The following is a 21,453-nucleotide window of genomic DNA, read 5'->3' on the forward strand; positions in this document are numbered from 1 at the left end:
CCGCATTAATTGCCATCAATTTGGGCTTTGGCCATGTCCATGTCCTGCGGTCAGCAGATGTCCTTCGATTTTCGAGCACCACCAAGCTCCCACTGTGCAGTGAAATGTTGTCAGGGTTTCGGGAATGCAGATATCTTTGCCTTTCTGTTTGGGAAAAACTGTGAAACCAAACAGAAATTGTGGAAATAATATGGATGGAGTTTCATACACACCCCACAATATTGGAAAATATTTTTAAAAGTCCTCATCTTAATTTCATGTTATACCAGGGTTTGGGATATCCACATATCTTTATCTATCTGTTTGGAAAGAGTTGTGAAACCAAAAAAAAACATTGTGGAAATAATATGGATATATTTTCTGAATAAAATGCATAAAAAAATCATTATGTAAATTCAATACTATTATCCTTTTAAGTAAGCATTGGAAAGCCCAAGAGAGGTGTCTCTTTTTGTTATAAACCCATTATAAACCTCACAGTTATACTTCTTGTCGTCTTCGCTCTCTTCGGGGGAAGTCTCAATCATTATTTTGATTGATAAGAGCAGAGACTCTCTAATGAAAGTGCCAGACACTTGGATTTTTCCCCCCAGCTGACAACCACAAAATAGTTCTTATCGATAATACTCGAAAGATAAGTTCAATTGAAAATATTAATTCGCGCGTGGTTTTCCCATTACTTTTTGCGTTGATAATTCAGTTTCGGAATTTCTCACTTTATGGGTAATTCCTCGAGGAACTTTATTATCTTCCTCTGATTAGAAGATGATTATTGTTTTAAATGGGGAAATCCAAGTAAATTTTATTTACTTCAACAAAAAGGCTTTAAAAAATTCTTGACCTTATTATAAAAAAAAAAAATCTAGTTTTTTAAAATTGTAAAGTTGAAATAGTACTTTTTTCCCTCGTTTCTATTTTGGGCGATTTATACCTGAAAGAAAATGTCGCTGAAAATGTAAAAAATAAAAACAAATACTGGATATTTTTTGTAAATACTTTTCGTGTGTGATTTTTGTTTTTTATTTGGTTTTGTTTCAAATTCGATTTTTTGTGTTAGATTTCTTTTCGCGCTAAAACTTACGGCTAGACAAAAAAATTGATTTCTCGCTTAGACGACTAGTTAAACATAAAGATTAAAAATAGCTAAATTCGCGTATTATCCATCGAAAAAAAAGTTTCTCAAAAAAAAAGTAGTAATGAGTGTTACAACTAGTTAGCTATGTACAAAATGTGTGTGTTTTCCATTTGCGTGGCTCGAAATGAGATTGAACTAAAGTTGGTTTCTTGGTAGTATTTTTGGATCTAGTTTTTTGAGTGTGTTTTTTTTTCTCCTGGGATTTGTGGAAAATCCGGGTGAAAAACGAGGGCCTGTGATTCAAACTCGCCGCACGATTTTATGAATCCGAGCATAAAACTTCGCCGGAGTCTGAAGTCCAGGGGGAGTCCTGTATCCCCTATCCTGTATCCTTCTAAGCTTCCTTGATGATTTGCTGATGAATATCCTTGCATCCTGTCAACCGATGAGGCTGCTCCGTTTGCCGGCCGGAGGTAACTTATAACACTATATCACAATTATAATTTTTGCCCGCTTGCCGCTCTGCGCCGCCGCTGTTTTATCACTTTGTTTTTCTGTTTTTCCGCGTCTCTGCTCTGGATCGGTGTGTCGGGACCCGTTGGGAGCCCCCATATCGTTTTTAGTAGGGCCGCCACACGGTCTTCTGCTGGACGGCGGCGCTCTTGATCTTGGTGGTCGTCTCCGGCGAGGACTGGCGGCCATGGACGACGGCTCCGGGGCCGCTCTCGTGGTACAGGGGCTTCATGGCCGAGGGCGCCTTGAGGTCGCAGCGCATCCGCAGGGGCGCCACGTCCAGGCTCTTGTCCAGGTCGAACTCCGACTTGACCACGTCGATCTGCTCGTCATCGGAGTCCCCGTCGCTGGCGGACTGCTCGTGGATGGAGCTGGTCTCGATGGAGGTGTTCAGCTTGAGGAGCACGTGCTGCTGGGTGGGCGAGGAGCTGGAGGGGCGCGAGGAGGCGGGGCTGACGTGGCTGACCACCGGCTCGCTGGGGTGGTGATGCAGTGCAGCATTCCGCGCCCTCAGGCCCGCGGCGGCGGCGAAGTTGTACGGATGGAAGGCGTGGGGCGTGGCGGTGGCCACCTTGGCGGCGGCTGCGGCGGCCACATGGTTGAAGGGGAACTGGGGCATGGCGTAGGGCGTGGCAGGAGCCGCCCCCGGAGGCGATGGCATCATGGTGGCGCCCTGACCCGCCGTCGGCGGATGAGGGTACTCGGCGGGCTGCACCACTGCCGAGGAGGAGCTGGTGGACACGGGCACCGCGGCGGGGTTGGGATTGGGCGAGACCGACGAGGCCGATGACTTGGCCAGGGCGGGATGGTGCACCTGGGCCGCCTGGGCGGCTGCCTGGTGGCGGAAGTAGTCCGCGTAGCCGTAGGTCATGTACGCCGCGTCCAGCCAGGCGGGATTCAGCATGAACGGGTTGAACGCGCCGGGATGGGGGTAGCCATAGCCTGGAAGGACAAGAAGAATCGGGAAATCAGTAAGGCACGCAATGTTGGAGCAAAGGTTTTTAAAAAGGGTGGAGGAGGGGGTTTTGTGGGGTTGGATTGCCTTTAAAAGAAGGTTTTAGAAGGATTTTCAATGTGTAAATGAAGTTACTCGAGTATTTATAATCTTGATCAAAAGAATTGAAGATTGTAACAAGAGATGATGGTAAGATCATATCATAAAGAAACGTGACATCTTAGAAGTCTTTATAAAATATTTGAAATACTTTGCGTATCTTTGAGATAGTAATGGTAATTTCTACTCTTTAAAGGCTGGTGTTCTGGGGATTTGGGGGAGTGGTTCGAACTGAAAACATAATGGAAACTAAAAAACTCACTTTGCTTACTTCTTGGCTCCCGCGGCCCGTCGACGGTCACCTTGATGGCCTTGCTGTAGCTGGCGATCTGCACCGGATAGGTGGCAATGGTGATGGTCAGCGTGAAGGACTTGCCGCGCCCGGACCGGCCCACGAAGCGCAGATCGTTGAACTTGGCCACCTGGTTCTTCATCGTGGTGGTGCAGTTCCGCAGCTCGCCGCAGTAGTTCTCGTCGTTGCCGCACTTGATGGACACCAGGGTGCCATCGGGCACGTCGTCCAGGGCGATCACCTTGAAGGCCCCGGGCAGCGACTTGTTCGACCGCCAGTGGTTGGGCAGGGCGCTGCACAGGATCGAGGGGGAGCCCGTCTGGGCCAGCTCGCCGTGGTACTCCTGCAGCATCTCGTGCAGGCTGGCGAACATGTCGGTCATCGAGCTGGGCATCTTGGCGGAGGCGGATGCGGATGCGGTGGCGGCCGAGGCGGCGGCAGCTGACGCGGAACCGCTCGCCGGATTCTGGGGACTGTTGGCGGTGGTCGAGCTGGTGTGGTTCGTGCTCAGGTCCGGCGTGGAGCTGCCCGTGCTGCTGGCCGAGTGGGTGCTGGTGTTGGCCAGGTTCTGGCCGGGATTCGACTGGCCCTGTGCCGCGGCGGCTGCGGCGGCGGCGGCGGCAGCGGCGGCTGCTGCGGCGGCCAGGACCTGTGTGTTGTTGGCCACCATCGTTGGACCCGCTGGCAGATGCATCTCGTCGTATCCGAAAGTAATCCTTGGGGTGTTCTTTCTATCTTTTGGTTCTCTATGTATGTTTCACTTCACTTTTCTGTTGCCAGGGCCACTTGGAAAAAATTCGTTATGTGTGGGTTTTGGTTTTGAAATTGCGCGGTTTCGAATACTTCGTTTGGCGTTTTCGAAAACTCTGCTCTCGAACTCGAATCGAAATCGATATCTTTCCTGTGCGTTCTCGACACGCTAAAGTCGCTGAGTGAACTGATTCTCTGCTGCGATCGTTGGCAGTATTTAAAGTGGAATGCGCTGCTCGCCGCCTCTGCCGGCGGCGCTGCCGGCGTCGGGCGCCCGTCTCGCTCGCACGCCCCCATCTCCGTCCCGCTCTCGCACGTTGTCCTGGGCGGTATGGTGGTGTGGTTGGCTACCTACGCACACAGGCGCGCTTTTAAGGGTGCCGGGGCAGGTATGTGTATGTATGTATATCGCTATATCGGTATATCGAGCAACCACCATTGCCGCCGCAACAACAACCACAGCAAAAAATTTCCCATTTTTCCATTGCGGTCTCTCTGTGTGTGCTTGTGTGTTTGTGTGTGTGTGTGTTCGTGCCTGTGAGAGAGAAGTCGCTTGTTACTTGTGGCCAAAAAGGAAAAAAAGAAATAATAAAAGCGGAAAAAAGGAAAATCACATGGGCGAGAGCGAGAGAAGGATGGCCTGGAAATTGCACCGAAGAAAAACTCAAAAAAGAAACACACCGAGACTTTTCCGCTCTCTCGCTCTCGCTCCCTGTCTCGTTCCCTCTCTCCTTTCCCCACGGGCGGTCTGGAAAATGTGTGCGTTTTCCTTTTCTTCGTTTCGAATTTTTTCCGTTTTCCTTTTTTCGCCGCGCCACGCACGCCAAAGGAAAACGGCCGTGCAACAGTTTCCCGTTTTCCACTTCCAGCGGCGCGCGTGTTTTGCCGGCCCTCCTGCCGAGGGGCGTCCTCGAGGGGGGCGGTACAGGTAGGCACCCATGGCTAAGCGGAGGGGGTGGGGAGGGCTTGCCAGGGGCGTCCTGCCGACAGGACATGAGGACTCAATTAGCCAGTGGGAGGAGGGATCAAGGGGCGAAATTATCATAAATATTATCACAAAACAAGGGGGATCGGAAACGAAGAAGCCTATCAATACCGTCTTTCAATAATGAATGATCACTTAAGGAAATCATCACTGGATATCTTGAGTATTCAAAGGAGTCAAGAATATTAATATAACATTATAATATAATATAGAAAGATGGTAGAAAAAATTAGGTCAAAAATAAAGTTATATAACATCTCAGGATCTTAAAAGCTATATTAGGTATACAAATATCACAATACGTGATGGGATAGAAAATACAATACTAAATAATATTAAAAATGAAACCACCTTTACAAATTATGATTAAAAGATAAGCGTAATCTAAACACTTGTTTATACTTATAGATTAATGCTACGATATCCAATGCACCCTTTTAGGCTTAAATTTGCTGCTAATCTATTCAGTTAAGTATTTTAAGTATTTCTTCTTCAATTGATCAAAAAACAAATTTGTTTACACTGCCCAAAGTGGATAGAATAACACCCCATTGTTTATTAATGTCCCAGAAATTAGTGCTTCATTCAAAATAAAAAGAAATCCTGATGATCATATTACGGCACCCTGATCCCGAACCACAGTCATTGTTGCCCAATGTTTTTCCTCGATTCCGCCCAACTTTACTCGGATCTCCGATCTCGGAACTTGATCAACTGATCTGCCATCTCCGATCTGGATCTGTCCAACTAACACCCATTGTGAGGTCCGTCTGTTCCGAGCACTATCTAAAATTCACTGTCAGCGATCTTCCTGCGGATCGACTTAATCCTAATGCTGATCGGGGCGATTATCTGGCGATTAGTCATGTAAATATTTGTGCGTCCCTCAGTTCGTGTGGCGCAATCCCCTCGATCTCATTTCTATTTCCATTTTCGCTGCCTGCGATCGCCGATCCTTGATTGGATCAGGTTTAGCTAGCTGATCGGATTTAATCTGATCCGGAAGTGTGATACTTGGTAAAAAAGTCCCTCTACGCCCCTGCTTGCCACCGATACACAGCCAAACTAAGTGAATCCTTATTTCACTCTATGATATACAAAATATATTTGAGAACCGTTACCTAATATTAACCAAAATAATTAGATACTGATTTTGTGTTCTTTAAAACAATAATGCATATTAAGTTGATTATAAAGATAACTAATTTGTTTCTTTAATTTGTATTTATATACCTTCTGCATTTATTTATAATACTCTTAGTATTTAGTATAAATATAAAAATATCTATACTATATAAGATCACAAATTTTGTAGGCTTTTTTTTATGATCCAATATTATATTTCTTATATTTGATTATCTGAAAACGGTTTAAAGTACTTTACTAATTTAGTTTATATTATGGGGATATCCCTTATCTATATTTGGGTGCATATTTCTCGCAGTGGAGCTCAAATCAAGTGCCTGACAGGCCAAAAAATTGCGGCCCACCAAAACAACCTTAAAAACGAGGCCACACAGGACCTCCGATTTTCCAAGGTGAAGCAGGGGGTGGCGTGGGGCAGGGCCGGCTATTCCAGGCACCAGGAGGTGGAGTTGAAGGTGGAGATGGAAACCTCGGGAGGGGAACCACGAGGCAAGACCAACCAAAATGTCGCGAGAACGCGCCGCTCTCAGCTGGACATTATGGACGCACACTTCCAGTAAATCCAGTAAATCGGCAGCGCTGCCTTTGTACGTGCGCGGCCGCTCGCTGCGAAGGACCTCGTGTCCCTATACCGATTCCATATATCCCCGGGATATATGGCCGCTACGGCATGGCAGGTTTGGCGGGCGTGCGACAAGGACGCGACTCTCGATTCCCGGGAAACCAGCGCTCCTGTCCTCGCTCCTTGGATCCTGCTGCGATTCCTCGGCAATTTGCGACAGAAGCCGCCGCAGCACGCGCATCGCAGGATCACCCAAAACCCAGGTAGTACCTGATGTCCATATCTAGTGGAATCGTCACCTCTTCAGGCCCACAGGAGCCAAGGATCAACCCTTTTTTATTGGCTCTCGGCTGCTTTTTAGCGGATCCCCAAAGAACTAGGAAACCCTCTGGGTTTCTCTTCAAAGTACCTGAAGTTCGCAGATATCGCACCTCGACACAGGTAGTGCAACCGCGCAATCTTAATCCTTTGCTTATAAAAGTCAATCGCCCGGATTAACCAGCACGCCCCGCAAATATTTTGGCCGATTAGCCGCCGCCACGGGTCGTAAAATATGGGCACAGAAAAAATAAACCACTAGCATCAGATACTTCCTACCTGGTCCACAAAATCTAGACGGATTCCGCTTTTTAGCGGGATTAAGCGATGGGGGATTAAAGTTCCAGAAATAAATATATACCCGGAATATATATTTCTGAAAACAATAAACAAATTAACCAACGAAAGTGGAATGTAAAGATATCCATAAGTGTTAAATAATCTATAGATCACTATCATATAAATATAAAAGAAATAAAAGATTGAAGCCCTGGAAATGCTTATATATATTAGTTTACATAGTATAAACCAAGATGTATTTCCTAAAAACCAACATAATAAGAAAATTTTTACTTAACCCCAAAGACCGTTAAATTTTAGATATCTATGATGTTTAAATATACAAAAAACAACACCATATACCATAACTATAATGAACAACCTCACTTATGCAAATTCCGTCGAAGTGACTTGCTATCGAATCTACGATCACTGAAAGATCTGTGAATTCTGCCTTATCGAGGAGCAGACAAATGAGTGTAACGATCAACCCCCAATTACCATACCGATCATTAGCATTGTATATAGCTATACAGATCCCTCCCCTTCGGAAGAAAGAGACGGCGAGAGAAAAGGAAAAATACTAAAAGAGAGGGAGCTACGATCGAGGGGTTGGGGTAACCGCAGAGATCAGCCAACCGTTGGCGAGCAGATGGTACAAAAATACCAGACATCCAAGAGGGGATGATTTATTAATAGAGCGATCGAGAGAGTGAGAGAGAGAGAAAAGGGGTGGAGAAAAGAGACAGCTACAAGCGATCGTGGCTCCGCCTTTTTTCATGGAGCTCTTCGCTCAGCCGTTAACTAGGCAATACTAAATTCACAAGGACCCCAGGACTCAATGAGTCCTTTTAAAAAACACCAGCAAGGAGTGGAAAGCGCTGGCACCATGGAAATTCCAGTGGCGCAGGGGAAATTCTCACAGGCAAAGCCAAAGAAAAAACACAGGCGACTGCCAATCGAGAAACATTTTTATACTCTTCAGCATTCGGTTTATTCAACTAACAGAAATAGTAATATTTTGTTAATACAACTTAAAATGGGAAATTAATTAGGATCCCATAATAACGTGTAAATACTTAGCATTATAAATATATACCCTTTGAAAACAACATTTTACATTATATATAATCTATTATTATAATATAATAAAGACAAAATGAGTTTGTTACATCATATTATAATGTAAATCATAAATGAAAACTAATTTATTATTTTTAATTCCATAACAATGCATAAATATGAAGTGTAAAAGTGAATAAAAAATCAGGTTTCTGTTTTTTAAAAACATCAAAAAATGCAGAGTTATATCAAAAAGCGTATTTAGAAATTCGCCCCGCCAATTTGTGCATTGTTTTTTATTTACAAGAAATAGCAGTGGAAAAGCGGAAAAGCGGGCAGCGCCGCGGCAGCGGAGCGACTGCGACTGCGGCGTTGTGTAAGTGAATTGTGGTTTGTTGTTTTGGTTGTGGCGCAGGCAGCGCTGCCGGCAGCGACGTCGACGGCGGTTTTCACCGCCCCCCGACGGCCTTCAACCCTCGGAAAAAATTACACCACAGCCGGTTCACCACTTTCCATTGGAAAACGCCTGTTTGAGTGATTTTTTTCTGCCTTTTGGGGGTGTTTTTTTACTTCGTTCGTGTGGTGGAAAACGGGGAATGAGTGTGTTTCGGGATTCCTTCTGTTTTTCTTTTTCCCTTTTTGGTTTTCTTTTTTTCTCTGCCTTTGCGACACTCCCACAAAACTGTGTTTTGGTTAGGTGCCCATGCATTGGCTGGCTTTCCACCGTTTTCCACACACTTTTCCGGCTGCCAGCTGTTCCTTGGCCCGTGTGCGCTACTCCTTCTTGGCCGAATCCTCGGGTCCCCGGGTCACATGTCATGGAATTTTCACCGATCATCTGTGCTCCTTGTTTGCACACACACATTTTCCTCATTTTCCCCCGACTTTCCTTCGGTTTATTTACTTCACAACAATGCATGTTTGGCAGTAGCGATCCGTAACCATTTTGTATGGACTTTCTTTTGGGCCCGCGACAATTAGCCAAGAGAAAAATGCTGCAGAGAGGGGAAATGCTTATGAGAAGACGGGGAAAAACTCGGCGGATGGTGGGGGGAAAATGCAGCTGTCCGATCGGCGTTGAAATCCTAATGATCTCTGGCGATTGTTACAAATGTCATCTACAAATTGTTCACAAAAAACTAAAAAAAAAAAGGAAAATCGGAGGAGTGTGCAAGTTGTTTGTATTTGTTGGCATAACAATGGATCTTCGGTCATGTTTTGGGCTGCTTTTGATCAAAGAATATTCTTTTGGATCATCGGCATCTTTTTATAGATTTTTTCTTAAATTTATTATGTAAGCAGAGGGAATTTTATTTACGACATTTTATTCAACTACATTCTGTTGTAAAGAAGCCTGTATTGGTATTAGTTTAATTTATCCTTGTTTCGAACCCCTATATACATGTTGTAGTTACTAGATAAGACATTTTTTCATTGTATTTCGGTAATTACATTTTATCCCAACACTTTATTAATAAATAAATTTTCCCACCAACTGATCCTCCATTTTGAGTTTTCCCCAGCCCTTCCTGCATTTTTCTTGAAACCCTCTTTTCGCGGCGCTAACTTCTGAACTGCACCTTTTGGCTTTGTAAGTGTACACTGTACATAAAGGTACATATATCAAAATCGCGGGTTTATATAATAGCACGCTCCGCACACACATGCCCTCGAGTTTTGATGGACAGACAATGTGCAGATTAGAGCTGGAAATCCGTTAAGTCCGCCCCGACGAGTGCGTCCTTAATGCGATTGCGACCCCTTTTTTAATAGCGGGCAGGAAACCAGGAAACCAGGAACCAGTTTTCAGATCTATTCCCATTTGATATGTAAAAACGCACTCCACAGCCGGAATATCAAGTTTCGCATAATTGTCGGCCATTTTGGAGTGCGGCATATGCCGCAGAAGTTCGGTTGCAGGGTATCGCGTTGGATTCGTTGGATTCGGGCGGCTTGAATCGTCGGAGACGTGGCCCCTCCGCTTTTCCCTGGCTCTCCTGGCTTTTCCTTGATTTTCCACATTTTTTGCATTTTTTCCGGCCATTTTCCCCAGTTTTTTCCAGCTACTTTTGTATTTTTTTCGCTTTTCCAGCAGAGGCTTAGGCTGAAGGGGGCTTTTTATTTGAGAAAATATAATATTGTAACTGATTTGAGTCACGTGACTATCAAAGGAAGCTATTAGTAATTGGATATAAAAAAATTAAATTGAAAAAATAACAAAATTTATTTATTTTGTAATATGCTGTACTATGTTAAAAGTCATCCTTACATCTCCCTAGATTTTTTTAAAGATCTATTGGCTTTTCCATTAAAAACTGAATTTTAAACTCACGGGTGAAAAACTAGTACGCGTCTTTGGCAAATATAAAATAAGACCTAGAATGACTTCAGATGGGTAGTGTAGTTTTCTCTGTACAACCCCCTTGAAAAGGACGCCCCTGCTCCAATCGCGGCCCCATGACAACTCTTTTTTACCAAGCTTGTATCGCTCTCTCTCTGTCGCTTTGGCACGCCCCGTCTCTTTCTGGCTGGAAAAACGGAGAGCGCGTCTTGGAAAATTCTCCCGTCCGCCGACCGTTTCATGTTTCAATTTTGTACTACTTGTTTTCCTTTTTTAATTCTGCCTTTGCTTTTACCCCTGCCATTTCCTTTCCACCCCGAAAAATACCAGACACCGAGTGGGTTAAAAGGGGTGGTCCTTTGGCGGCACTGGGGACGCGCGGGGGTTAAGGGCTGCGGCAGCTGCGGCCACAAAACTAGTTTGGCTTTGGCTTTGCCAGAAAGAGAGGTCCTTCGTCCTTAGTCCTTCGTCCTTTGGCGAATATATGCAGAGCGAGATGGCGCGAGTGGGCCGAGGGCGGGGGTTAAACCATATTTTCCACCCACTTTTCTGGTTTTTCCTCTGGTCGGCCGTCTTAACCCGCCAAGGGTTGCAAATCAAAACGCGGTTTGCTGGTTTGTATTTCCGGCCAAAGTCGTCGTAACTTTTCAAGCATCTCTGTGCGGGAAAGAGACGGGTATACGGGGTGCAAGCGAGACGGAGAACGCAAATGGGGTGGAGGGGGGCTGGTTAAAAAATAAAACCAAGGAAGCAACGCTCGACTTTAAAGAGTTCTCAGCGCCATTATTGACACTTGGGTGCACCGAAAAGAAAGTAAATAGAAATACGGGCTTTCAAAAATATAATATAATAAATATGAAAAAACACATTTGGACAAACTAAAGTATTTTAAATTAAAGAAATTTTCAATCCATCTCATTTAATTCTTTGCTATTTAATACACTTTTCAGACAATTTCAAATGGTTTTCAACTGAAATCTTATTTTAATAATCACAGAAATGTAATGTATTTCACTAACAATTTCTTCAGGATTAATCAAAATGATATTTCAGCTGAATCACTGATATGATACCCAAATTTATAGCAGTGTTCTTCGTTAACCCCCCAGCACCCCACAGCACACTTTTAACCCCCTCTCACTGGAAGTTGTCAACTTGTATGCATAATTGCCTTGAATTTTTATGGCCAACTTTGCGCAGTTTTTTACGCTCTCTCGCTCACACTCTCTGCCGCCGTCTCTTTCGCACCCCCTATCGCCGTCTCCCTCTCTTGGGGCCGGGCCTGCTGGGTGGGCACTGTGGGGTTAAGCCATTTGTTTGCCGTTCCGTTGTTTGTGTGCAATTTTAGTTTGGGATTTTCGTGGCATTTTTGTGGCCTTTTGTCTGGTTAACCGTGGTTGGTTATTGGTCAACACAGAAAGAGACGGGGCTAGCGGGCGGGAGAGAGAGGGCGCGAGTGGGGCGAAAGTTTGTCAATGGTGTAAACCGCTAAAAAAATATTGACTTGACCAAAAATGCTTGATTAACTCGCGCCTCGATTTAAATACGCACATTTAATCAGCCGACAAACAATGGAAGTCGGCCCAACAAACATGTATGACCACAGGGGTTATGACTGAAAATCATGACGGCTTGAATCGGTATGGGGATGTGGAAAATTGGGTCATAACTTTGGCCATTTTTAATTTTTGCTCTTTAAAATTTTGAATTAATAACTAATCGCCTTAAATGGTATTTAATGAATACTTTTTCGTTTAAGTGCCGAGTAAGTGCCTTCTAAAATTGTAAACTGAGCAGTAATTGGAACAGTCAATGAAATAATCAACCTTTAATTTCTTTCCCATTGAATCCCACGTCAAACGCCCCTTAAAAACACACTGCTCGACTTTTTTACACCTTAACCGCAGAGCAAAAGAAAACGAGAACACTGGGCGAAAAAAGGCGATCAGCGTGGACAAAGGACGATCGAAATTGTGGCTAAAAAGCCAAAGCCAGAAGGACAATGGGCCGCGTCCATAAAACGCCTGCTCCAGTTTTTTGACCAATTTTTAGTGCAGTTTTTTGTGAGGCCGTCGTTTTTTCTATGGGCCAACAATGGCCAGGATCGCTTCCAGCGAAGGACGAGGGATCCTGTGCAGCAATTATGCGGAAAAGCAGAGCAGGATTCCTCAACTTTGCTACAGTTTTTTCCACTGCTCGCCCTCTGTTTGCCCGTTTATGGCCGGGCTTGTTAAAAAAGAATAATAAAAATTATTTAGATCTAGATCAGGTCCACGGCGAGGCACTCATAAATCAGCCAGGACCGACCTACAAATGGCGAAATTCCCAGAAGCCGCAGGACTTGCGTAATAATTTGCATTTATATTTTTTGTTCTCCTGCGCCTCTTAGAGGGAATTTTTTGTACTTAGCATGGGTACATGGACGCTGGTCTCTTTTTGCGCTGCTTCATTCATGGGCCATGGAAATTGGCCTAAAAATTACCTAAGAAGTGTAAAACGAGAGCAGGACCATAAAGCACCCTCGGGCATCCTGCATCCTGCTGCGCCGGTGTCCTACTTTTTTGCATGTTTTTCTCGAGCAATAAAAATCCTGCGCCGAGGATTTCCGAATTTTTTTCGCCCTAAAAAGATTCCGAGGGAGCCGAAGATTCGAACTAATTGAGGCGGGTGGTGTCGAGAGCAGTGCCTCTTTATGATGGATTGATCCCTAAACGACTCTCGCCCCTCGACTGACCTCATAAAAATTTCCAAAAAACATATGACCAAAAAAAGAAATAGAACACTAAAAATTGGTCAGCAAACTGGAGCAGCTAGAGGAACACTGCCATGCCTTTGTTGCCCACCTTTTTTTGCCTGCCAGCGCCACCTGCTGTTTATTGCCAACATGTCGCGCTTTTTTCGTACACCAGAAAAAACAGGAGGTGGGTGTTTGCATTCTAACCCCCAAAAACAGTGAGCTGCTCGTTAGGGCCAGCAAAAAACAAAAAAAAACAGAAAAGACAAAAAATAAACAGAGGGGGAAACAGCGAAGGAAGTGGGGACTTCTTGTTGTGTTAATAATTTGACATTTTATTTGTCAAAAAGAGGCAACAAAAACTGCGCGGTAAACAATCAAAAATGCCAACACTTGGGCTATAAAAAAGCAAACAAGGCGCAAGGAGTGCGGAAAATGGAAAATGGAAAACCCGACTTCCTCCAGCCGGTGAAAAGTTTGCACAAAGGGATTTATGACAGTAGTCAAGTGGGGAGAATGTGCAAATTCGCCGAATATTTCATCACGAGTTGCGAAAGTCGCACTTTTAACCGTTTCATTAAATTGCTCAACATTTAATCAGGGGTTAAAATAGCTTAGGCCTTAATCAAGAATATTCTCAATAAATTAACACGGCATTAAAGGTCTTTGGAAAACATTCGAAAACTTCCCATGAAAATTGTACCCTGATTAGCCCAAACAAATTGCCGTTCGATATAGGGAAAATCAGAGAGCAAAGGTAAACTTTTACAGCCATTTTGCATTTTCATTGACCCTTCTGCGAAACCGAAACCAAAACTGCTCCCCACAGACTGCTGAAAGTAAACCCCAAACGGAATCGAAGTACTCCCCCGATAAAGCGCATAATCGCTAAAAATTCTCATGTTCATGTAATTTGTTTGGCATACGAATTGGGATTGGTTCCCGGGGTGTGGTACTATGGGGTCTGGGGCTCGGAGGTGTCATAATATATGGACACCGATTGCATAAGGCTCTTCACACAGTCACAGGTGACGGGGGCTGCGACTTCTGTGGTGCTTTACAGGGTACTCGGGGGTATGATGGGGTAAGTCTGTTGTGTTTTTAATTTAGCTTCTAAGAACTAAAGTTAAAGTTAAAGTTAAGAAGAAAAGTTAAGAACTCTTAACTTTTACTGTTTACTGTTCTTTTTATTAAAAATACCACGCCAATTCAAGGAAACTATATTTTCATGAGCAGCTAACCAATTATTTTAGAGTTTTAATTTATATATTTTTGTAATATACAGTTTTTAATTTTGTATACATTAAGTAAGAATCTTAAAAAACAGTCTAAGCTCACCTATATACTTTGAAAATGTTCTAGGGTGTCCTTTGGGTCCCTTAAGTCCTGGAGAATTCGCCAGCTCGTTTGTATGCTTAGCATGATTACATTGGGCTACCCCCAAAGTCGAGTTCCGTATGCAAAACGTTTCGTGTTCGGTTGTTGTTTATTTATTCGCGCCTCCCGTTGCAAAGTAATCCTTTCCGGGGCTGCAAGTGCTCAACTGCCATTTTCCCCCTTTTCGATTTCCCGCCTTCCACCGCCTTCCACCGCTTTCCCTGCTTTCCCCGCCTTTCGCCTTTCTTGGCCCTGTTTGCTGACATTTTCGCGTTTCGGGTTTGTCAGCAACGTCCTTGCCGGCTGTCATTCCATTTTGCATTCACAAGGAGTCGTGGCCAGGGGCGGGGTGAAGGGGGCGTAGAGTGGGGGGATGGCACTTCCCAGGAGGGGGTGGACGGGGGTTTGGCAACACTCAAGCGGCACAAAAGGTGATTGCGATTGCGAATTCCGTTGACGTTTTTATGGCGCATTCAGTAAACCAAACAATTGCCAAACTCGAAGGCAACTCCTTCGGACACTGCTCAAAAAAATGGGTAATACCCTATTATTCGAAAAATATTTAGTTTTATGGGTAGGCCAGGATGGATGCTAAAGAATTATAAGTCTGCACATTTTTTTTATCCAATCGTTTAAAGATTAATATAGAGAGATACTTCTTATCATTAGTATCTATTAAACAAAAGTTGTATTCAAAAATCACATTCGAGAATATTAGATATCTAAAAATAAATGTAGTTTTGACGTGTAATGTATATTGAAGCCCCATAAAAAAATCACCTTTTTGGCTTTTAAAAAAGCTGAATGCAATGCATTTTCTCTCAGTGCCTTCATCCACTCCCACCGGCGAACACACACTTACCTACCATTGTTGTTGACTTCAGAACTCAACTCTCAACTCCGCGACAGTTGAACATTTTTCGCCAAAACCGAGCAACAACAACAAGAACACCGCCTGCAAAAGGACAAAGGGCAAAAAAAGGATTTGCTCGAGCATGAACACCCCCGCGCATTTTTGTCCACTTTTTTTTGCAAATTTTTATGGTTTGTTTAACAAAACGCAACGTTATATAAGCGGCAGTGGAGTTAGCCGGAAAACAGGAAGGGAAAAGTAAAAGGAAGGATTGCAAAGGATGGAAGGGATTGGCAAGAGTTATCGGGAAAGTGTCCTTGACTTGCGAGCTCTCGGCGAAAATAGGAAAATGCCCAAGGAAACTGCGAGGAAACTGCAGAGAGCGTCGCAATATTAACTCGAAGATTCCGCGGAAATTTGCGTTCATGTAATGTTAGCTTCTTCAATGAATGCCGGAAAAAGGGATAATGTTCTTTGTATTTTTTCAGAGATTTTTAAAGGAATAATAAACGCTAAAAACCCTTGCTGTAGGATTGGAAAACCTTTGGTTCTCTTAAAATAAAAATAAGAGATTAGGAGAAATAATAAAAATAACTATTATCATGTCTTGTACTTAGATAATAATAATTTGTTATATAAATAGGTATATAATGGGTACTTTTTTCAATCAGTTCCAAGCTTTAATCTTATTTTGTCTTAAATGTGAAAAATTTATTTTTAGCAGTCACATACAGCCCTCTAACCATTGAAAATAATTTTTATGAACACCTAACCGTTGCCAAAAAAAATAGGAGAACAAATTCCCACAATCCCATCCACAAGTCCGTTGAAAAGGTGGCCAAGATCGCCTTAAGGAAAATGCAAATCCCGTCTTGACCGCTGTCAACTGTGTCAGAACCAGAAAGAGAACATTATGTCGGGCTGGGTATCATTAACAGAACAGCTCGACTTGGGACATAAGGATTCAGAATTCAGGATTCAGGAGCCATCTCAGCAGCCCAACAGCCCAACATCCCATGTGGCAGACTTGAGTGGCCACTTGGCTTTGGCACTCATGTAAATCGACACAAATCGCTCGACAAATTTGCCATAAATCCGTATCATTTGCCCAGATTCTCATTTCGCCAAATGTCAAATGCACATTAACGGACACACAAACACACAGGATATTTTGATGGGGGTTGCGGAAAATGGGAAAACGGGAAATTGGTAAGGGAGGGAGGAAAATGGCAATGAGCATGAGATTGCCAAACACCAGCACACCCGGAAAATCGGACAAAGTCGGACAATGAGTGACAGGCAGACTGCAAAATTGAAAATATGACAACAGAGGATCCGATCCCCCGATTTTTGGGAAAAACCCGCTCCGCTGCTTAGGGCGCCCTTACAGCCAGCCTGCCCCTGCCATTCACAATTTTCCGACTTTTCCTTCCTTCCGGCCCGGCCAAAAACTGTTTGACAGCCAGTCGAAGTTAAGCCCGATGATTTCTGAATCCTCAATCCTCAATCCCGAGTCCCGAATCCGATTTCGATTCCGATCCCATCCATCTGACCAGCCGACAATTGAACATATTTCGCTGACATTTTAATTAATTTGACACTCGGTGCGGAGGTTTCGTTTCGGTTTCGCTCTCGGTTTCTTCCGTTTTATTTTTCGTACTTCCCGGGGTTTTTGCTTTGGGCGCAGGGGGATTACGCGGCGTTTGCCGGTTTTTGCCAGTTGCAACATTTAATAAAACTTAATCACCAAATTAAGTGACAACGGCGACAGTTTTGGGGGATTCAGATCTGTTTTTGTAGGGGTTTTCATTTGGTAAAATAGTTAAATCGATTAAGTTAATCCATATAAACCTAAACTACATCCTTCCGCCTATCAGACTATTATCATATCATTATTAATGATAATTATGATATCATTAAAAGGTGTAGAATGAATATATTTTAGTTTCAATTATATTTTGTTTCGCAGAGATTTTTATTTATGTTTTTCCTTGTACATAGACTCAAGAAACCCCAATATCCCGACTGATTTGAATGTTTTGAAACTTCCCTAATCGCCCCGCCCCGCGTAACTCTCGTTTCCCAAATTTTCGGTGACCATTGCGATGAGGCGCGTCCGAAGTCGGCTAATTAAAACTAAACCCTTTTGCACGGTACCCACCCACGAAATAGGGAATTGGGAATCAGGATTTGGGAACTGAAACTTCGGGCGAAGGACCCGCGTTAATTGCCGACTTTTCGAATGCATATATGTAGAGCCGAGCGGAACCAAAGTAAGCCACACTTTCCGGAAAGCCGGACTAGCGGTCCGATCTGGCAGGATCGAAAGTCAAAGTCAAAGGATTAGGGAATCGGGGCTCGGAGTCCTGAATCCGAGGATCACTGGGCGAAAGGGGTGCGGCTGTGTTTTCAAAATACTCGTAAACAAAAATCGCAAAAGTGCTAGGGGCAACGCCCAGGATTCCCTGCACATATATCCTTTCCCTGGGACTTCGATTTCCATTTCAATTTTCTGGTGGGCGAGGACGAGAGTGTCCTTGCTCGCGACCGCGGGGGCTGCCTTAATTGCCTGCAACTAATTATGAATAGTGGCAAAAGGAGTGAGGCCGGCCGAAAAGGGAAATCTGCCGGTGGAAAATCGGAAAAAGGAGAAAAGTGGTATGGCACTACTGTTTGTCCTTGCCGCGATTGTCGTCATTGTTGTTTGCAATTGTCATCTTTATAGATGATGCCATTGTCCCTCGGCCGCCGGCACCCGTAAAATTCGGCCGGATTAGTGGCGTACAGCTAGCGAAAGGATTAAAACGAAATTAGAGGCAGGTAGCTATGCCATGGCCACGGGAAAATCGTGAAACCTAGGGAAAATCGGGAAAATCGAGCCAACGAAAGGAGAGAAGCTCTCCTTTGGGCCCTTAAAAAACGTAATTGAAATTAATTATGCGGGGGCCCTTAAGTGTGCGACCTGTTCAATTATTCAAGCGGCGAACTTTAAGAAGTTTTTCACACCCCCTTTTCTCGAGCAGGCGACAGATTCTCATAATTAATGCAGGGGCGATGGGTAAAACGAAAGGGTTAAATGAATTAAATGAAAGAGTCGAACATGGAAATACCCTTTCTAATATCTTTAAATATATTTCAAGTGTCCAAATTTCGACTGAAAAACTGATTAAAACAGAAATGTTTGTTCAAAGTGACAGTCCCCAATTTTCGCGCAAATAAAATCAGTATTTTGGTCGTCAAATTGCGAATTGAAGTCAGATTCAGGAATGTGATACCTCGTTGAGCTCGTATTTAAATTCCCAATCGACTGGCATTTAAATCTTCAGACTTTAATTTTTGAAAAATTTTCGAAAAAAATAGATGATACAACCCCTTACAAAAAATGCGAAAATGGGTAAAAAAATAAATTTCCCGATTTGTGATATGGATCGATAGCCTTGGTTGTTAGCTGCTCATAACAGTCGGTCTTTTTGTTGTGCGCCCCGATTTGACTAAATTATGACATAAAAACGCCCTAAAAATAACGCATTTTTCTTCAAAAAATAAGGTTCCCTATTTTTGCACAAAAAAAATCAGTATTTTGGTCGACAAATTGCGAAATGAAGTCAGATTAAGGAATGTGATACCTCATTGAGCTCGTAATTAAGTTCCCAATCGATTGGCATTTAAATCTTCACACTTTAATTTTTGAAAAATTTTCGAAAAAAATAGATGATACAACCCCTTACAAAAAATGCGAAAATGGGTCAAAAAATAAATTTCCCGATTTGTGATATGGATCGATAGCCTTGGTTGTTAGCTGCTCATAACAGTCGGTCTTTTTGTTGTGCGCCCCGATTTGACTAAGTTACGACATAAAAACGGCCTAAAAATTTTGCATTTTTCGTCTAAAAGTAAGGTTTGAAATTTTGTTACAAAAAAAATCAGTATTTTGGTCGACAAATTGCGAAATGAAGTCAGATTAAGGAATGTGATACCTCATTGAGCTCGTAATTAAGTTCCCAATCGATTGGCATTTAAATCTTCACACTTTAATTTTTGAAAAATTTTCGAAAAAAATAGATGATACAACCCCTCACAAAAAATGCGAAAATGGGTCAAAAAATAAATTTTCCGATTTGTGATATGGATCGATAGCCTTGGTTGTTAGCTGCTCATAACAGTCGGTCTTTTTGTTATGCGCCTCGATTTGACTAAATTACGACTTAAAACGGCTTAAAAATACCGCTATTTTCGACAAAATATATAAATTTGTGTTTGAAGCTATAAACAATTTGAGCCTAAATAAGACATTATATTAAACACTACTCGTTACCCTTTGCGACTCCCACAGAAAATCACAATGTATCACCGGCTAGGGTATAAAAACCCCAGACAAAGTTTCACAATCCCTTTTCCGCTTTTTTAGGGGGTGTCGTGGGATTTTTCAAGGACAGCTCGAACCGCATTACGAACCTTAATGCCTGGCTTGTGCATTTTTTCCTTTTGGCTCATAAAACGGCGCTTAATGCGACTCTTGTCAATAATCAATTTTCGCTGAGCCGCTTCGCCTAATAATGCCAATTTATTTTCATGGCTGGAAAAAAGCGCAGAAAACCGGAGCATCACCCCACAGAAAAGAAAGGGGTTGCAAAGGGGTTACATGTGAGGCGTACACACACGTGAGCGGAAAATGCCGGCAATTTATCTGTTTGATTTTCAGATATGCCAAGACTAAGTCGTGGAAAAATCGCACAAGATAACCGGAGCGACATCCGTATGGGAATCAGTCAGGGATATGCTGGATATATGTATAAGACTCCCTTAAATCCATGCCCTGATGGGAGAAAGGATTGCAGAAAAAATAGGGAAATTAAGATATCAATCACTTAGGTGTACTAAGATGTACTAATATTGATTTTGATTATCCTTTAAAATCTATATTTTTTAAATAACTTAAAAATCAAAAACAAATACTTTTAATTATTATTGGTTTTCCAGGTTTTGTTTTACGTTTTTCCAAGATACCCCTGACTCGACTGAGTTTTCGAGTGCACTTTCGAGTGCTTCTTGACCTTTAAAGGAGCACTCTCCGGGACGGCGGTTGCCATTCATGAAAAAGAGACATCTTCATCGGCAGATGCCACCCAAATTGGCCAAACTCTTTGTGCCCGTTTGGGCCATTAACTAATGGCCAGGATCGAGGACAAAGCCAATGCAGGTGGCCCTGCCACCTAAGGTCCTTTGAGTGTGCTGACCAGTTCTGGCCAAGAATGAATGCCAGATATTCTCGTGTTCTTCTCCAATGGCCACACACATGCAGAATACAGAGTACAGAATACAGAGTGCGGAAAACACAAAACACACCTCACCTAATGACAACAATTAGGGCAGCAGGAATTTGCTCGGTGACTAAACAAGATTTCCCCAGGATTTCGGCAGGACACTCGACAACATAATCAGGCAGCCAACTGCCACGTGGGGTGCCCGAAATGACAAAAATTCACAAATGCCCAAAGCATCGGGATCGGAATGGGAATGAGAATGGGAACGAGAATCGGCATCACCAGGACATGCACAAATGGCGCAAAAATTGCAGACACTTCAATTATGAGTTGGGTAAATATTTTTGTGCAAACAACGCAACAGGATATCAATTCACCGAGGCATTATCGAAATCTGCCCATGTGCAATGTGAATAACTCAATTTGACACAAAAAGTCAATGGATGAGCAGAGCTGCGAATCGGAATCCAAGGAAGCCACCCCGGAAGCCCAGGAAAACAGAAAGGAACTCGAGGACCCCGCATTGTTTTGCCAGATCGACGGGGAACCTGGCATCGAAATATATAGGAGGTATATGGATTTTTTATAGGAAGGTTCGCTAAGGTCACTGGCAGAAATAGATGTTCTTTTTGTTAGGACTTACACTTTGATTTCCTTGCAAATGTAAAAAGTATTATTTGAATAAAATAATATATATTCCTAGTACACACTTGCCCATTTTGGTATTATTAGTAAGTATATAGGTACATACGTATATACATTTTTTGTAGAACTGTTTGCAAAGTTCACTTGCAGAAATAGGTGCCATTTTTTGTTAGGTCTTTTATATCGATTTTCCTGGCTATAAA

The 21,453-nt window shown here is 43.2% G+C and overlaps 1 protein-coding gene across 2 annotated transcripts; it reads right to left on the reverse strand.

The window, feature by feature from the left end:
* Window positions 1-986: 986 nt before the first annotated feature.
* run (segmentation protein runt) lies at window positions 987-3,889 on the reverse strand. Of its 2 annotated transcripts, none has more exons than XM_036820798.3 (2): window positions 2,914-3,889; window positions 987-2,530 (listed from the first exon to the last, which is right to left on the reverse strand). In XM_036820798.3, exons 1-2 carry the CDS (start codon window positions 3,626-3,628, stop codon window positions 1,695-1,697), a joined length of 1,551 nt encoding a protein of 516 aa, XP_036676693.3. In that variant the 5' UTR covers window positions 3,629-3,889; the 3' UTR covers window positions 987-1,694. The 2 variants fall into 2 exon arrangements, with proteins under 2 accessions (XP_036676693.3, XP_036676692.3); XM_036820797.3 differs by having other exon boundaries at window positions 2,905-3,888.
* Between the last annotated feature and the right edge of the window lie 17,564 nt (window positions 3,890-21,453).

The sequence above is a fragment of the Drosophila suzukii genome, chromosome X (genome assembly GCF_043229965.1).
Source record: "Drosophila suzukii chromosome X, CBGP_Dsuzu_IsoJpt1.0, whole genome shotgun sequence".
NCBI classification, from domain to species: Eukaryota; Metazoa; Arthropoda; class Insecta; order Diptera; family Drosophilidae; genus Drosophila; species Drosophila suzukii.